We start from the raw sequence: 15,637 nt of genomic DNA on the forward strand, positions 1-15,637 counted from the left end.
CCAATCAATTCAATTTGATGTTTTTTTTTTTCTTAACAAACAAAAAATTTAACGTAGGATCGATTTAATTTGAAGCAGGAGAGTGAGTACGGAGGAGCATCCGGCCGCCGGATTTTGACAACTGTGTTAGGGATGACGGAGTACATATATTGGCTCATGCACTTTGCACTATAATTAAAAGTTGTCCCCTTCGCTTCCGCTTCCACTTCCACTCTCCCACCCTTCCATCTGATCATATCTTCATCCCCCTACTCTACTCTACTCTACTCTTACTAGGAAAGAGACCTTGATACCCCGCACCTGCTTGTCCTCCTTGTTTTTTCTTCAGCTTTCTCACCTCCCTCTGCACCACTTCTGTTCTCAGCCCGGCTGGCTGCATTTCTCCTCCTTTGCTAATTTTTTATCATAGTACTTGCCGCTTCTGAGAATTTTGTTGGTATCTGCGCCGTTGATCATTCAGTGGTATACAGTATTGGTGATTATTGAACTACTCTCCAGTCTCCTCGCACACTTGCTTCCCATACCCAGTCAGGCAGACGCAAAATCATCTAGTTATGGTTTTTCGTTCGTGAAGTTTTGGTCTACTAAAAGATTTTACCGTCTCTTTTTAAAAAATTCAGCTCTGCGACTGCTAGTAAGTGCTGCTACTACTCTCAAGTTTTGGTCTCAAAAGAAAACAGTAACTTCTTGCTGGATTTCCAATTTCTTCCGCGCTTGTCCGTTCAACTCTTCCGTTCTTTTTCTTTCCCATCAGGAATTGCTTCTGTTACGGTATCAATATATCGTGTTAAAGGTTTTGGTAGGCTTCCTTGATTTCAGAATTTTCCTTCTTTCTTTCGTGGGGGAAAATTATAAAATGGAAAGAAATCTTTTTTTTTTTTTTTGTGGCTGCATGACTTGATAAATATGTATGTCAACTAACTTTCTTTGTTTATCTGATTTCTTTATCCTTGGAAACTTGCACGACAATTGAAGTTGAGAGTAAATTAACATTTTAACCATTTTCTTTTTTCCTAGGAATAGCTGACTTAACAGTAGATGGATTCCAGAACGCCTCAGAGTAGGCCGAACAAGAGGCCTATTGATAAAGATTCCAGCCAGGGCAGATCAATAAAGAGGTTCTTTCCTGCAGAAGGTGATCAATTAAGTGCAGAAAAGGTTTTCAAATTTCGGGTTCTTTTGCCTAATGGCACCAGTGTGGACCTGAACCTCCGCCGACCTGGTGCTGAAATGACTCTGGAGGAGTTTGTTCATACGGTGAAGCGCGAGTACTTCAGTGTTGTGAGACAGACAGAGGCTTCTAAGCCAAGAAGCAGTATAAACTGGTCGAGTCAAGATTTTCATTTATTTGATGCTAATGCCAACCCGATTAGCAAGAAACTGGTTTTGAACAACTTCAGGCGTAATAGTAAAAATCCCAACATTTTGCTTCTTCAAGTGAGTTTGTCTCTCTTATCATGTTAATTCTCGGTCGCGTTGTCAAGGTTGACTGATTTTTTTCATTTTCATTTTTGTCTTCCTTTTGGTAAAGGATGGTTCGGCAGAAATAGGAAAATACGAGGTTTGCTTCTAGTCAACCTTTTTTGCATTAATTGTTATTTTCTCGTGTAAGCTTTGGGTTTGTTGTTAAATCTGTTAATTATGTATCACCTATTTGAGCTTGTAGAACATGTGGGATCTAACACCAGATACAGATCTACTGAGGGAACTGCCTGAGCATTACACCTTCGAAACTGCCCTTGCAGACTTGATAGTAAGCATGCAGCTTTCTACTTCTCTGTTCACCATGGGCTCATTTGGCCGCCTAAATGCTATTTTTGTCTGTTTTGCAGGATAATTCCTTGCAGGCAGTGTGGTCTAACGGCAGAAATGAGAGGAGGTTAATTAGGTACCGTATACAGTGGTGTCATTGGTTTGTTTCTATGCCACTTTCCAGCTATAGTGGTGTGAACTGTAAATAATAGCTATCTATTTTGTTTACATGCATGTTGCAACTCAAAAAGACACAACAATATTGGCCTCAACTATGGCGTTTCAAATTTCATTCTCCATTGCTAGCTAGTTCATATTGTATTTTTGTAATTAGGTTAAGAGCCTCTCATAATCTCCCCGATGAAGTTCATTCAAGGGATTAAGTAAGTTACTGGCTTTTCTTGATGCTTTTATTAATGCAGCCAATCATATCTTGAGGACGTGTCCCAGTACACATGTAAGAGGCGTATAGAATCTATTGATGCTGCTGTTGTTACAATAGAAGTTTATAAGACATATTAGGCATTTTTTATCTGGTCCTGGTACTGTGCTTGTGTGTGTATGAATATTTTCTATGAACCTCTAGGAATTTCTTGCTCAAATCATTTATTGACTCCAAATGTCTTCCAAATAAGGAATTACTCGTATGTTTAATTGGATTTTACCGTTTCCAGTTTGTTACATTGATGAGAATTCTTAAGAGTCGGTTTTACTGAAGGCTATGTACTCGCTACTTTGGTGATATTTATGATGAAGAATTTGTTGGTTAGATTCTGCATGTACATTCATTTATGCATGTGTCATTGTTGTTTTCTGCTCTTGATCAAATCTCTTCTTTTCTAAACGACTTTTTGCGGAATCAAATTCTGTGGTTGCAGTTTATTTTTTGTGATTCCCTGTCACCTGGAGTGCTTCTAGACTCTATCAAGTTAAAAATTGAAAATATCAAAACTAACAATATTGGTTTGCTTTGCTTCCAGGGTGGAATTGGCACAAGATAAAATTGAAATTTTTGATACAGGCCCTGGGATGGACGGAAGTGATGAAAATTCCATAGCAAAGTGGTAAGTAGTTGCAGTTATATATGGTGATATTCTGCTGAGCATAAGCATAAATGGTGTGGTTATATAGTTACTTGAGTTAAATACACAATGGCGTATGAGTTTGACACTAGTCTCTACTATTTTCTTGTTATCCGGTTTTAACTAGTTAATTACAGTCCCCTTAGAAATAAATAAAGCAAGCATAATTGCAGGACGCATCCTAATAGTAATTCTTAGGAATGTTCGTACCATTTATACATAATGGAGGTCCAATATGCCTGTTTATACTGATGGACCTGCAGGCAATGAAAATATGAGAGGTCCATTAAAACATTTAGAGGTCGCTCTATTGTGTCAAGACTTAAATAGATCTTGTTTGAAGTGTGAAATTAATTCCAATGACTTTCTTAGTTGTAGGAAGGAGGGAGTAGGAGATGGAATAGGATCCGTAGTGGGAGATAAGTGAAATCATGAAATTTAACGATTAGTCTGCATTCCGGTGTCGATCTGATTCCTTTTTCCAAGAGACATACTTTATGAAGATCACTGCTGACAAGTTCTTGTTGTTACTTGATCTACAATGCATGAAGTTTGTGGTCCGTTTCTCGTTCAGTTGTAACTCTACTTTTGCTTGTGCATTTTGCTGAATGCTTGGTTCCTTAAATTTTGATTCTATTAATTGTAATGTCAGGGGAAAGATCGGGGCATCTTTGCATAGATTAGCGAGAGAACAGGGCATAGAAAGCAAACCTCCATATCTAGCGGTAACAATTTCTTTTTAGACTTTTCTATCAAAAAACTGAAGCAAGTTACTTGAATTATGTGGTGTTTCAGCAGATGTCTTGTAATCTCAATAATCTCAATAATTCTTAGTGGCTAGCTTTGGTACAAAATCTTCTCCTTATTGGATCAGGCTATATATATGTTCAAGTTCTACAAATCACAGCATTGTACTGTGACAGTTAATGGACTTTACGGATCTAGTTTCCTTTAAGGCGCCACATAGTCTAGGGAAAATATGAGAATGAAGATGATGGGAAAAAATGAGAATGAAGATGATGGGTCTAATCCACATTGGGTAAAGTTTTTTTTGGGAGCCATAAGGTGAACCAGGGGTAAATTCCGGATCCTGAACATTGTGCCTACAGGATATTTAATCCTAGAATTCTGAAAAGAAGGAAGTGGCGTCTGCTTGGTCATCTGTGGATTGCCTTTCAAACTAAAATGGCTCCTAAATATGTGATTAGATCTGCAAATGAATTGTAAAAGCTTCATTTTCATATACAGAGTCATTTCACAAAAAGCTGTGAGCATATCTTTTATCCAATTATTGTTTTGGATCTATTTTGCTAACTGCAGCCTCTCTTCGGTATGTATGGTTATGGAGGACCATTTGCAACTATGCACTTGGGAAGGTACAACTACTTGGAAGTTCATGTTTAAGTTTACAGTGCCAAGAGAATTTTTGAATGTTGGATATAAAAGTTGCCCCATCTGCCTTTCTACTCATAGGCGTGCTTTAATTTCCTCCAAGACAAAGCGATCGAAGAAAGTTTATATGTTACATCTAGAAAGAGAATCTTTGCTCAGCTCTAGCTCAGGACAGACTTGGAGGGTAGAGTTCTCTTTTCAGTGTGGCCTCTTGTAACAGTGCTTTATTCCCTTGCTTAATCCTTTCTGAAGTTTCTATCCGATTTTCTTCCTTTTCTGCAATAGGCAAATGGTGGTCTTAGAGACGCTGACAAAGATGAATTAGAGAAAGCTTCCCATGGAAGTTTCACAAAGGTAACTATTCTCTTATCGCCATACTAGATGCAGAACAGATGCATCCAGTTATCATGATTGTGTTGATTGGATTGATACTTAGGTAGCTTTCAGTGCAGCTGAAGAATGAAGAGCTGGGATACAATTTCTCATGATTTATATATTCTCTAGACATACTTGTCAGCATATTTTTTTCTTCTGTTTGCAATTTTTCTTTTCTTCAGCAACACAATTTATGCCTAGTTGAAATTGTTAGATTTAAAGGCTCATCCTTGAAATCTCATTTGGTTTGTACTACTTTGTCACTAAACACATAAGAATTATATTAGCGTTTCTTTGCATGTGATCAAGTCAGATTTTACAACTTTTTCTTCTGTCTGAGCCTTGTCTATGCAGTTTAAGTCACTCTTTGGTTAAGGCTTGCTTGCTCACATGTCACTGTTGGTGCACATAAGAACTGTAGTAGTCATGTAGAAAGAATGTTTTGGACCTTCTTTCTACATGTATACAATCAGATTTTATCAATTGTAGCCTAATATTTTGGCAGGTTGAGATCTTCAATACTGAACAGAGAAGTATGAAGATGAAACAACTTAAGTGCCGACTGAAGGATATCTATTTCCCGTACATTCAGGTTCTCTTGTTTAACACCAGGCTCTCATATTTAGTATCATACTAACCAATTGAAACAGGACTAGCTGGTTCCTTGTTTTATCATCTGCAGAAGACTCCGATGCAAGCAATGCATCATGGAACTTTTTTTTTGCTTTAACAATCAATTTCTTATTGTAGGCTAGAGATTATAGAATGAGAAACATAAATGTAAGCTTATGTTATGTTTTGGCAGGAGTTAGCTCGGTGATGCTTCACACGTGGAACCAAATTCCTTCTACACAATTATAGATTATTAGTGCATCTGTCAGTAGACTTGTGCAATAATTGAGGAGTTTGGATTCTCTTTTGGCCTGTACAAGCAGAGTGTTAACATAACAGTGCTTTTGATGAATCAAAACTTTTCTCCTGTGAACACAAACTGCCTGAGTACAAAAAATTGAAATTTATGGCAAAAAACCTTCTTATGGATGTCCTTTCAGAAGTTAATTTTTAACAACTTGATGTTATCATATTTGATTTCTTACATAAGATTATTTGGACCTACATAGGCAGTACCAGATAAACTTTGGTGTATGTCTGTGAACAAAATAGGAAACCAGACAAACTTAGTAATTCATGTAGAAAAATTGAACAACAGTAGTGATGCCACTGAGTTACTTCCTGTAAATTTGATTTCATTATATGTGTATCTCTTGTATGTTCATGTAACAGTGATGGTGCCGCTTATATATTGTTTGCTGAGTTACTTCCCGTAAATTTGATTTCATTGTATGTGTATCTCTTGTATGTTCATGTTTTCTTCTTACATTGTGGCAGTGTGATGAATTATCCAGGACAGGCAAAACCCAAATGCCTATTGAGTTTCAGGTTTGAACTGTTAAACGATTTTATCATCTAAGGATATATAAAAACTTGTTTTGAATAAAGTATATGTTTCTTCGGAAGTACAAAATGCCTATTGAGTTTCAGGTTCGAACTGTTAAATGATTTTATCATCTAAGGATTTATAAAAAAAACTTGTTCTCAACACAATATATGTATCTTTGGAAGTTTATACGAGTTGAGCATGGTATAATGTTTCTCTTCACTGAATAACAGCTTTCTTTCCCCGTACACGCTGGTTGGCAGGCTTTTCCTGCAGAAATTTGTACTAGTTGGTCCTTTATGCAATTGATTTTTCTGGTCACATTCTCCTGCAGTGAAACCTTTTTTGGCATGAATTCAAAGAGAATGGATGATGCAAATTCTTGCAATATCTCTACCTGGTTCTTGTTCTCCCAATGAATAATTCCATGATTCCTCAAACCCCCCTCAACTTTTGATTGCCACTTGACATCTAAAGTAGCTAATTTACATGGAGATGCACAATAAAAGAAACTGGTGTTTATTCAAACTTGTCTCCATGTTGTATCATCTGAATTTGCTGAACATAATAAATATGAATTTGACATTATTTCCAGGTTAATGGCATTGGTTTGGCAGAAATATTAGGTGGCGAGGTAGCTGTGACGAATGTAAACTCTTGTAATGGGCCTGATTTTACTTTGCAATTGCATTTGACCAAGGATGCTAGTCAAGCTACATCATCTTCAAACCCAGGTGAGAACCTAATTTTAAGTCTTAAACGAACCATTTTCTCTTTGTCCTGTTTTTAGACAATAATGTGCTTTTGGTTGTTATATCGTATGCTTGAGTTGAGCACTTACTGCATAACATAATATTTTCAGGATACACTGCACCTCGGGAAGCAAATGCACGCCTTAAATGTGTCTATTTTCCTATCACTCAGGTTTTTTTTTTTAATATTTCATCTACCAAGCAAATATGTGATTGACTGAACTAACAACGGATGCAATTGGCAAAATTAGTCTCTTTCGAATAGTGAATTTAGTAATTAATAACTTAATGCGTACTCCTATATGTTGACCATAGGGTAAAGAGAGCATAGACAAAATATTGGAGGAACTGAAACGGGATGGTTGTGGTAATACAGAAGACTTCAAGACATTCAGTCGGGTTTCTGTTCGACGACTGGGTCGACTGCTTCCAGATGCACGTTGGGTAAGTTGTATCAATTTTTTGTGAAAAATTATTACATCTTTTCTTAGTTCAGGATGAGTCAATCACTGGTTGCTATTTGCATTTACTGTTCTTACTGCTTTCATGATCCTTTTATCTGTTCAATGTAATCCCTTGATACCATTTTGTCTTACATATTGGGTGGTGGCAGAATAGATGACACATAATGTAGAAGGTGATAAACTGCTTTTCTTGTCTCTGATGTATGCTCACAGATTGGGTTTATCCTGCTATTCTTATGTGTTTGGCCTGGAACAGCTTGACCAAATTTCAAGGAATTTGTTTTGGGTTAGGTATTGCTTCCATTTATGGAGCCTAAGCATAAAAAGGGAGAGCACGGACAGATCTTGAAGAGATGCTGCTATCGTGTGAAATGCTTTATAGGTAGCGTTGAGCTTTCTTAAAACTGAGTGTCACATGTTTTAGAAAACATATCTTTGTGCTTTAACAATGCCTTTATCATGCTTTTTTTTCACGTGATATGTCTGGTTTCCTTTTGCTAAGACATTCGAGTCTTGACTTTACCATTCTCATTGTGTTGGTATTGTTGTAGATACTGATGCTGGTTTCAAGCCAACACCTTCCAAGGTGCAAATTGCTTCTCTTCTCTAAAGTTTACTTTATATGTAAACAACTTGAGTATACTGAAGCTGTATCCACTTCCATCTTTAGGCATGGCCATTTGTTTGTAATTTTGTGTTATGCACGCCTATTGATGTAAACTTGCTCTAGGGTGTTGTGGTTGTTCTTTTTTTATTATTTTTTTCAAGCAAGGGAGGGTGAGATTTAAGAAGGGGAAGGGGGAATTGAGCCCAGGACCTCTAATTCCTGAGGCTTGAACCTTAGCCACTAAATTAAGGCCTCCTTGGCTCTAGGATGTTATGTTGGTGCTCTTATACTGTTACAATATCCTGAACTTTCTGACTTTTTTTAACAGTGGAGCGATCATACAAAAAAATAAGAGATTTTATGAGATACATGGTAAATAAAATCCATGTATTTTCACTTTTTTGCTTCTTATGTATCCCTTTGTTGTGAAATGATGTATTCTTGATACTTTTTTTAATGTTGTGGTTCCAATATTAGAGGAAAAGGCTGCAACAGCTTGTTCATACATGCTTTTTCTTGTTCTAATGGAATTGGCCAAATAAACTGTTTTTCAGACGGATTTAGCTCATCAAAATCCGTATACCATTGCGTTAAAAAGTTTTGGGAAAAAGCACCTTGAGAAAGAGAAAGGTAGGACTGTTTGGCTCTTGTGATCAATACTGGAATTTATCGATTAGTATAACTAAGATTTTGATATTCAAATACTGTTTATCTTGTAGATGTACATATTGAAATTAATAAAGATGGAAAAGAGCTGAATCTTGCAAAACTGGAGAAGCTATATGAAGACTGGATTATTAGTATGCATAAGAAATACGATGAGGAAATCGGTAGCGGCAATGATGAACCAACTTTTGTGGTTAATCCTTCCGATAAGCAAGAACTTGGCATCTCTTCTAAGGGTAATCCTGGAATTATAATCAGTTCAGCAGACTCAAAATTCCATTTAGCGTTGCCACCTATTGTAAATTAGTGATACTTCAGTAATTTATTATTTCGTTAGTTTGTGTACATCAGTTTTACTTGATAATACTTTAACATTCAGTTATAAGGGTTCACAAAGTTTTTCGGAGGAAAGGAGCAATTTGGAAATCTGGACAGAAGATAAAAATTCTCAAGGGAGCATATGTTGGTCACCATAAAACCAATTCCTATGCTACATTAGAGTTTGTTATCCTTGAAGGATGGGAGGGGGATGCAGGAGGTAAGCGTTCTTTTAAAAGTAGTTTTGTGCGTGCAATACTCTTAGTTCCAGATCTGCAGTTCTAATGGATTGTGATGGCTAATTAGAATAATTTGATCATGTAGTCTTAAACATTGTAAAACTTTTCCTGCTATATTCGGATAAGAATTTGGTAGTATCTCCTCTATTGTATAACACCTGAGTGTTCTTTTATTTTTGTCATCTGTATGAAACTCCACCGACGTCACAAATCTTCTTTCCTTCTGCATCCAAAATAGGTGAAGCTCGACTTATTTGCAGGTAAGACAAGCCTGTCATTCTTTTGCCAATCCAAGTTTCTTTGTCTCTTTCAAAAGTATCTAAAAATATCTTCTGTGATTAAATTTTCATACCTACAGGCCAATCAGTATTCCGGATGAAAGTGGTTGCAGACTTGTTTTTTATAATGAAAATCCAAGCATAAAAATTGGCGGCTCTATCTCTTTGCCAGTTAATGTGATTGATTCTGGAAAGGTAAGTGGCTTTCTCTGATAGTTTAGTGTACTATTCTTTTTTCTCTTTTAACAAAATTGGTTGCTATTCCAGCATCATGAAATGCTACTCAATTTCTTATGTAATGCAGTGTGTAACCATTGATGACGCTGAGTGGGAAAACCAACTTCAGAAGCATAGTCTGAAAGTGCCATCCTCTATCAGTCTATTGAGTGCTAAAGATTGTCAAGAATTGGGAATCGGAGGGGTTAGTTTTATGCCATTTACATTATTAATTTTCAAACTTATTGCCTTTGGGTCTATTATTTTGTTATTTTGTGTATGATACAGCAAAAAAAAATTCAGAGTTCTGGTAGATCTTTTAACATCTTCAAGTTGGACATGCCTTAGTATATCATAGATAGATAGGGTTAAGCATGGGTCATGTATGGTAAAGGACCAGATCCTACAGGGGTAAGCACGGGTCATGTACGGTAGAGGACCAGATCCTATCCTTGTTGGTTTCAATATCTGTATCCTCACCAAAGCTCTATCAAGCGTTGGAAGGGTGCAAAGGATGCCCGTGATCCTTTAATCTTATGTCATGTTTAATTTCTTGAATTGTATCAGTTTATGAAAATGCAATTGGATATAGGAAACCGTGACTCATCTGCCAGTATCTTGTTCTACAAGGTAGATGCCTTGGTCCTATCTCCTACTTGGATGCTACCTTATGAGGAACCTTACCTTCCATGACCTTACCATTGTCTAGGAGAATAAGGCTGCACATTCACCCTCTCCTTTTGCTCAACTTCAAGGTTCATACTTTCTAAAACTTCAAGGATTCAAAATAAGCCAGCTCAGCGTTGCTCATGTTCAAAAAAGTAAAAGAAAACCAGTCAATTTTTAGGTTGTCTCGAAACAAGAGTTTTCTGTTTTTTCTGTAGAACTTGTAGCTTTCACACTCAAATTTTTCTTCAGTATGTGCTTCCATGTGGCCCTCATGTTAAATGTGTTGAGAAATTGACTACGAACAGGGACTCTGAAGTTCAGAAATTTTGGATTTGCTGATTATTTCCTTTCTCTTTTTGAGTACTAGCCATTGAGTTCTGTAAGTTGGGGTTTTACATACCCCTAACCTGTAAACTCATTGTTGCTATTACAAGTACTTAATTTTACATAAAAAGCAGCTTGTTGGTAACCACCTTCTGTTATGGGAAATAAATTCTTGTTTTATTCAGTGTAGTAGGATAACCAAGTAGAATCTGTTAACAAGAGCAATTTTGGCAGAGACATCAGCTGAAGCTGAAATGAATTCTTTTTTGGCATGCTCTTGTTTTTGGATCATTTTGCAAATTTCTTCCAGTTGAGATTTTTATTACCCATTACATTCCAGATGGTTCCATTCTGACCATAAATTCGTAAAATGGAAGTGCTGGTTAGTGCGGTTCATAGCACACTGGTTTCAAATCCGTTCTTTACACTTTGGCCACTTGTACAAGCCAATTAATCTCTGCCTATTTTAACTTTTTTCACCTCCCATTTTCTGTCGTGCTTTTACCTTTGGCCTATAGTTTAGTCTTTCTATCCTTAAGTCTCCACAGAATTCAACTCTAGTAATGAGTTTCTCTGATCTTTACAGTTTGCAAATGTTTACTGCCTAGTATCTAATCCTTCTATAAAGATGGTGCAAAAGGGAACATCATACAGTCTTTACCGAAATTTTATTTAAAGAAAAAGAAAGAAAGAAATATTTCAGATTGAAGAATTTGCATGCCTGCAAAAGAGAAGATGTCCCTCATTAAAGAAAAGCCTGAAAGCAATAAGACAAATTTGCTTCAGGGCTTTTGCATTTTAAACTGTTCTTGGAGAGTGAAAAGGGAAAGTAAAAAGAAAATCAGTCATTAATTTTCGTATGATCTATCGACATAGACAATTTTCTTATCAACTTTTCTGATTCTAAATCTGTACATCTTAAGCTTGAGTTTGGTTTTTGGTTGCAGGCACTTCCTGATAATGTAGTTTGTGCTGGTTGTGATCCTCCAGAGGAAATAGTTGCAGTTGTTCGTCCTGCCTCTTTTAGTTGTGCTGTCAAATCCAAGAATCTGGACCGAAAGTACATAGTTCAAGATGAACTTGAAATGACAATGGATATAAAATTCAGAGCTGTACATGTGGATAGTGACAATATTAATATTTTTTCTATGAAAGTAACGCCTTCAATATGGGAAGATTGCCGTGGCTTTTATATATTTCAACTAGGAAATAAGCGACCAAATTTATTTCAAAAAGCTGGTCTCTATACGTTCTTATTTTGTGTTGTAAGTTATGTGCTTACCGTTCTTACTAATTTATATTATTAATTTCGTAAATAGATGCACAGAAAGTACTGATCCTGCATTTTCTTGTTACTAAAACTCAGAAAGGGCGGAGAGGTTTAACTTTTGAGAAGAAAGTTAAAGTAAGAGCATTATCTAAGGCTGGAAGTTGGAGACCAAATGAACAACAGAAGCACTTAAATACTGAGAATGCAAGTGTTCGTACTCCATGCTCAAAAGGAAAGAGCTTGCTTCGCCAGGAATCCTCTGAATTAGAGGCTCTGTGTAATAGCCGCCATCATGCTGCACAAAAAAGAATTTTGCTTCTTCGAGACTCATCTGAACCTTCAGACATGGGAAACTTAATCGAATCCAAAATGAATCATCGTGAGAATCTTCATCCACAGGTAAATCTGCACTTGAATAGAGCATATGAAAATATTCTATCTCAAAGCTCACAAGTTTAAGATTTTGCATTCCCAGGAACTCCCTGAATCGGAGTCCGAGGGAGATGATCCCCATCAATCTGCAGAGAGAAGGAAATTGCTCCCTCCAGACTTCGCTTCATCTTCAGTCATGGGAAACAAAGTCAAATGTGAAATGAAGGATCATGAGGTATACTGATTGTTTCTGTGGTGGTTACCAATCCCTGTCAAAAGTTAAAACTTAGGACATGTTTATAAAATGGGGAAAAGGATGAGATATAACCTTCTAGACAGTGTTATGAGGCATTATATCCATTTAAACTTCAAAATTAGTTTGTTCAATCTCATTTAGTAGAAACCCAGCTCGTAAAGAGAGGAAGAGATGTTTCTTGTTTACGAGGCCAGCTTACTTTTGTCTGAGCTTTAATGTCTCTGAGGCCACAGGAGCTTTGGGATGAGCTTTGCCAGTATGGTTTATGCATCAAACAACGGGAAATGAATATAGAATCACTCAATCTTCTGCTGTCAGATATTGAGCGAGACATGTCCAACTTGCAAGGTTTTCACTTAGACCATTTTTTATGTGTTTTCTACTTTAAATTTTGCATGTATGCAAATTATGGATGAATGGTGTTCCTCTTGCACTGACAGAACAGATTTAACCTATATGTTATTTATTTGAGCATCAGTCCAAGTTAGGAAATCTTTCATAGTTTCAACACATCTCTTGATCTACAATGATTTTAGGCTATAGCAATTGTCTGGTTAAGTTCATGCAGTATAAGTGTCATAGAATAGACTTGCACACAAAATTTGTTTTGGGTTGATTCTAAATTTGATTCCTAAAAAGAAAATATAGGTCAATGACAGCCAATGAGGTTTTATAGCGAAACTGGTTGGAGAAATGCTACAAGTATTGTGAAGTCCATGGTCCCCATTAAAAGTTTCTGGAGTCTCAATGTTGTCTAGTTAGCATTACTGTTGTTGTTTAATTGTTAAAATTCACAAGTTAAATAAGTTCAAATATGAGATTGTTTGCAATTATTCTAATATGATAGTCCTCTTATAATCTCAAAACCACAATCCAAAATGTCATCTATTCAAAAAACCACAAACCACAATCTCTTTGTTCTTGGTAGGCCCTATATATTAAAAATTTGCAAAATATCATCATAAATAATGCTTTTGGGTGGATGAAAATGAGAAAGATTGTGAATGGGAAGCTGCACTGGCCCATGGAACTGTGCTCACCTGTAAGGTTATTGGATTGTCTCTGCAAAATAGTCGAAACATTTTGGCCTTTGATTAATGCTGTGAACTTGGTTCTATTTGAAGTAGGGAGTATCTGCAGGGAACTATAGTGAAATTGAGGAGTGAATATATATTGAAAGCGAACAGAAAATAGAGTTTATATGATGAAGGTGTTTCTGTAGATGTGCTCTTATATGGACTTCTGCAAGTATACAAAACAAAGTTTTACACTCTTTTTGGATTGTATTTTTTTGCAGGCTCTCCGTATCTTGACCTCCATGATTTGGAGCGCACAGCTGGAAAAAAGTTAGTTGCAGAACAGATTGTTTGCAGGGGTGATTCTGCAGCTGCTGTTATCTGCAGATTATTCCAATCGGTGACTTATAAAGAGAAGGGAATTGATTTTGCAGACAAAGTTCTAGGTGTGGTTGCACTTCTAGGAACGGTTCAAACCCATGATCTTAGCAGGTACACCCTTGTGTTTTCACTTTATAGTCCCCACTTGGTGGACCAGAATCAGAAAGCACGTTTTAGTGTTTAGCTGAAATTAGATGCTAGTACGATTTAAGAAAGAATAATGAGTGAGTTTTGTTTTGTTTATTTGATGTAGGATATTTGCACAGTATCTTGGTGAACATCAAATGCTTGCTATAGTCTGCAAATCCTATGCAGATGCAGCATATCTTGAGAAGCATGACCCTGATGGACGAGTGAATAATGCCTACGGTCTTCATGAGCTTGCGACGAAACTTGGGATATCTATAAACAGACAATACCATGTCTTATGCGTTGAAAACATAAGGTGCTGCTGATAATCTGTCTGATTTGTTGAACACCAAAAAGTATTAAATGCAAATTATCTTACCGTGTATGATGGATAAAAGTTTCTTTATATGGTTGACTTTTCATGAGGACATATTACTTTTAAAGGAAATTCTACGTTCACAGAAGTGACTCCTTATTTATTAAGAATTCGAGTTTGCGGTTTCTTTGGCAGGCCATATGCGGGGGATTTTTCTAGTGATCCTCAAAGATACCTTTCGTTGCCAGAACCTACCTTACCAAATGGAAAGCCTCCACCAGGGTTTTTGGGTTATGCCGTTAATATGATAGAACTTGACGTGAACTTCTGGTTTTGGAGGACTGCTTCAGGTCATGGTCTCCGGGAGACATTATTTTATCGCCTGTTTGGTGAACTGCAGGTCTATGAAAACAGGCAATGCATGAACATGGCAAGCTGTTGTATAAAAGCTGGTGCAGTGTCACTAGATGGTGGAATACTCCGAGGAAATGGAGTTATATCCCTTGGACACCGGTATGCTTACAGTATTTCGTCATTTCATTCAGTTATTCTCTATTAAGCGTTACGGCAAAGAATTGAATTAGTGGACCATAAGCAGAAAGCGCATTTCAGTATTTAGCTGAAATTACATTATCCATATTTTCTTGTGCTGAAGCATTTTCTCAATAGTTGCTAACATCACAACCTAAAAGCCCAGCTCATTCACTGCAACAACTCATAAACTTCTTTCTTTTTGTTACTTTTTTGGGTGCAGCAGGTGTCAGTTTTGTATGATTACTGTCAGAAATTTTCCTACAATTTTAATGAGTCTTGGAAGAAGAATAACATGCATGCTTGAATGTTTTCTTTTACTCTCCCAGGGAACCGGATGTTAAGTTTCCGGTACTTCCACTAGATAGCCAGAGGTACTTTTCTCCACGAAAAGTGGAAGTTCTAAAGGAGATTGAAGCTAAGAAGCAAGAGCTAAGAGAGACAAATTATAAGCTCAAAGCAGAACAGAGAACACTCGGAGAAGTAATGAAGAAGTTTAAAGAAACGAAAGAAAGATACCAAAGTTTGTTGGATGAAAAGGAAAAATCATTGAGCGGCCTTACCATGCAAATTCTAAACCAATGACTCGGACAGCTTTTCTACTTTAACAATCTCTTCATCGCGCAGGTAGCCATCTTCAAGACTAGCAGCGTGGAGGTTTTATGGCTAGAAGTTCCCATAGCCATTTTCCTGAACTGTTAACATTTTATTTGCTGTTGATGCATTGCTTCATTAACCTTGTATCTAATTTCCAGTGCTTTGCATAATGTATATAATATATCCTGTTCAAGATT

General features: G+C 36.8%; 1 protein-coding gene across 5 annotated transcripts; it reads left to right on the top strand.

The window, feature by feature from the left end:
• Positions 1–50: 50 nt before the first annotated feature.
• On the top strand, positions 51–15,637 carry LOC113729930 (structural maintenance of chromosomes flexible hinge domain-containing protein GMI1-like). Of its 5 annotated transcripts, none has more exons than XM_027254262.2 (31): positions 51–634; positions 1,018–1,437; positions 1,532–1,561; positions 1,667–1,753; positions 1,833–1,888; positions 2,733–2,816; positions 3,487–3,559; positions 4,155–4,210; positions 4,308–4,410; positions 4,512–4,580; positions 5,107–5,193; positions 5,991–6,041; positions 6,635–6,773; positions 6,902–6,963; positions 7,107–7,235; positions 7,547–7,637; positions 7,807–7,841; positions 8,417–8,492; positions 8,582–8,764; positions 8,908–9,066; positions 9,324–9,345; positions 9,444–9,558; positions 9,668–9,784; positions 11,520–11,837; positions 11,939–12,241; positions 12,318–12,449; positions 12,704–12,818; positions 13,768–13,978; positions 14,121–14,312; positions 14,508–14,825; positions 15,173–15,637. In XM_027254262.2, exons 2-31 carry the CDS (start codon positions 1,039–1,041, stop codon positions 15,426–15,428), a joined length of 4,068 nt encoding a protein of 1,355 aa, XP_027110063.2. In that variant the 5' UTR covers positions 51–634; positions 1,018–1,038; the 3' UTR covers positions 15,429–15,637. The 5 variants fall into 5 exon arrangements, with proteins under 5 accessions (XP_027110063.2, XP_071934106.1, XP_071934107.1 ...); XM_072078005.1 differs by having other exon boundaries at positions 15,067–15,326; XM_072078006.1 differs by having other exon boundaries at positions 15,070–15,326.

This window comes from Coffea arabica, chromosome 2e, assembly GCF_036785885.1.
Source record: "Coffea arabica cultivar ET-39 chromosome 2e, Coffea Arabica ET-39 HiFi, whole genome shotgun sequence".
NCBI lineage: Eukaryota > Viridiplantae > Streptophyta > Magnoliopsida > Gentianales > Rubiaceae > Coffea > Coffea arabica.

Excerpts from the sequence above, each read along its gene's own strand:
- LOC113729930 (XM_027254262.2), top strand. The coding sequence starts at position 1,039 with ATGGATTCCAGAACGCCTCAGAGTAGGCCGAACAAGAGGCCTATTGAT. Across the intron at positions 6,774-6,901 it reads TACATCATCTTCAAACCCAG|GATACACTGCACCTCGGGAA; the intron begins GTGAGAACCTAA and ends TAATATTTTCAG. Across the intron at positions 8,493-8,581 it reads GCACCTTGAGAAAGAGAAAG|ATGTACATATTGAAATTAAT; the intron begins GTAGGACTGTTT and ends TTTATCTTGTAG.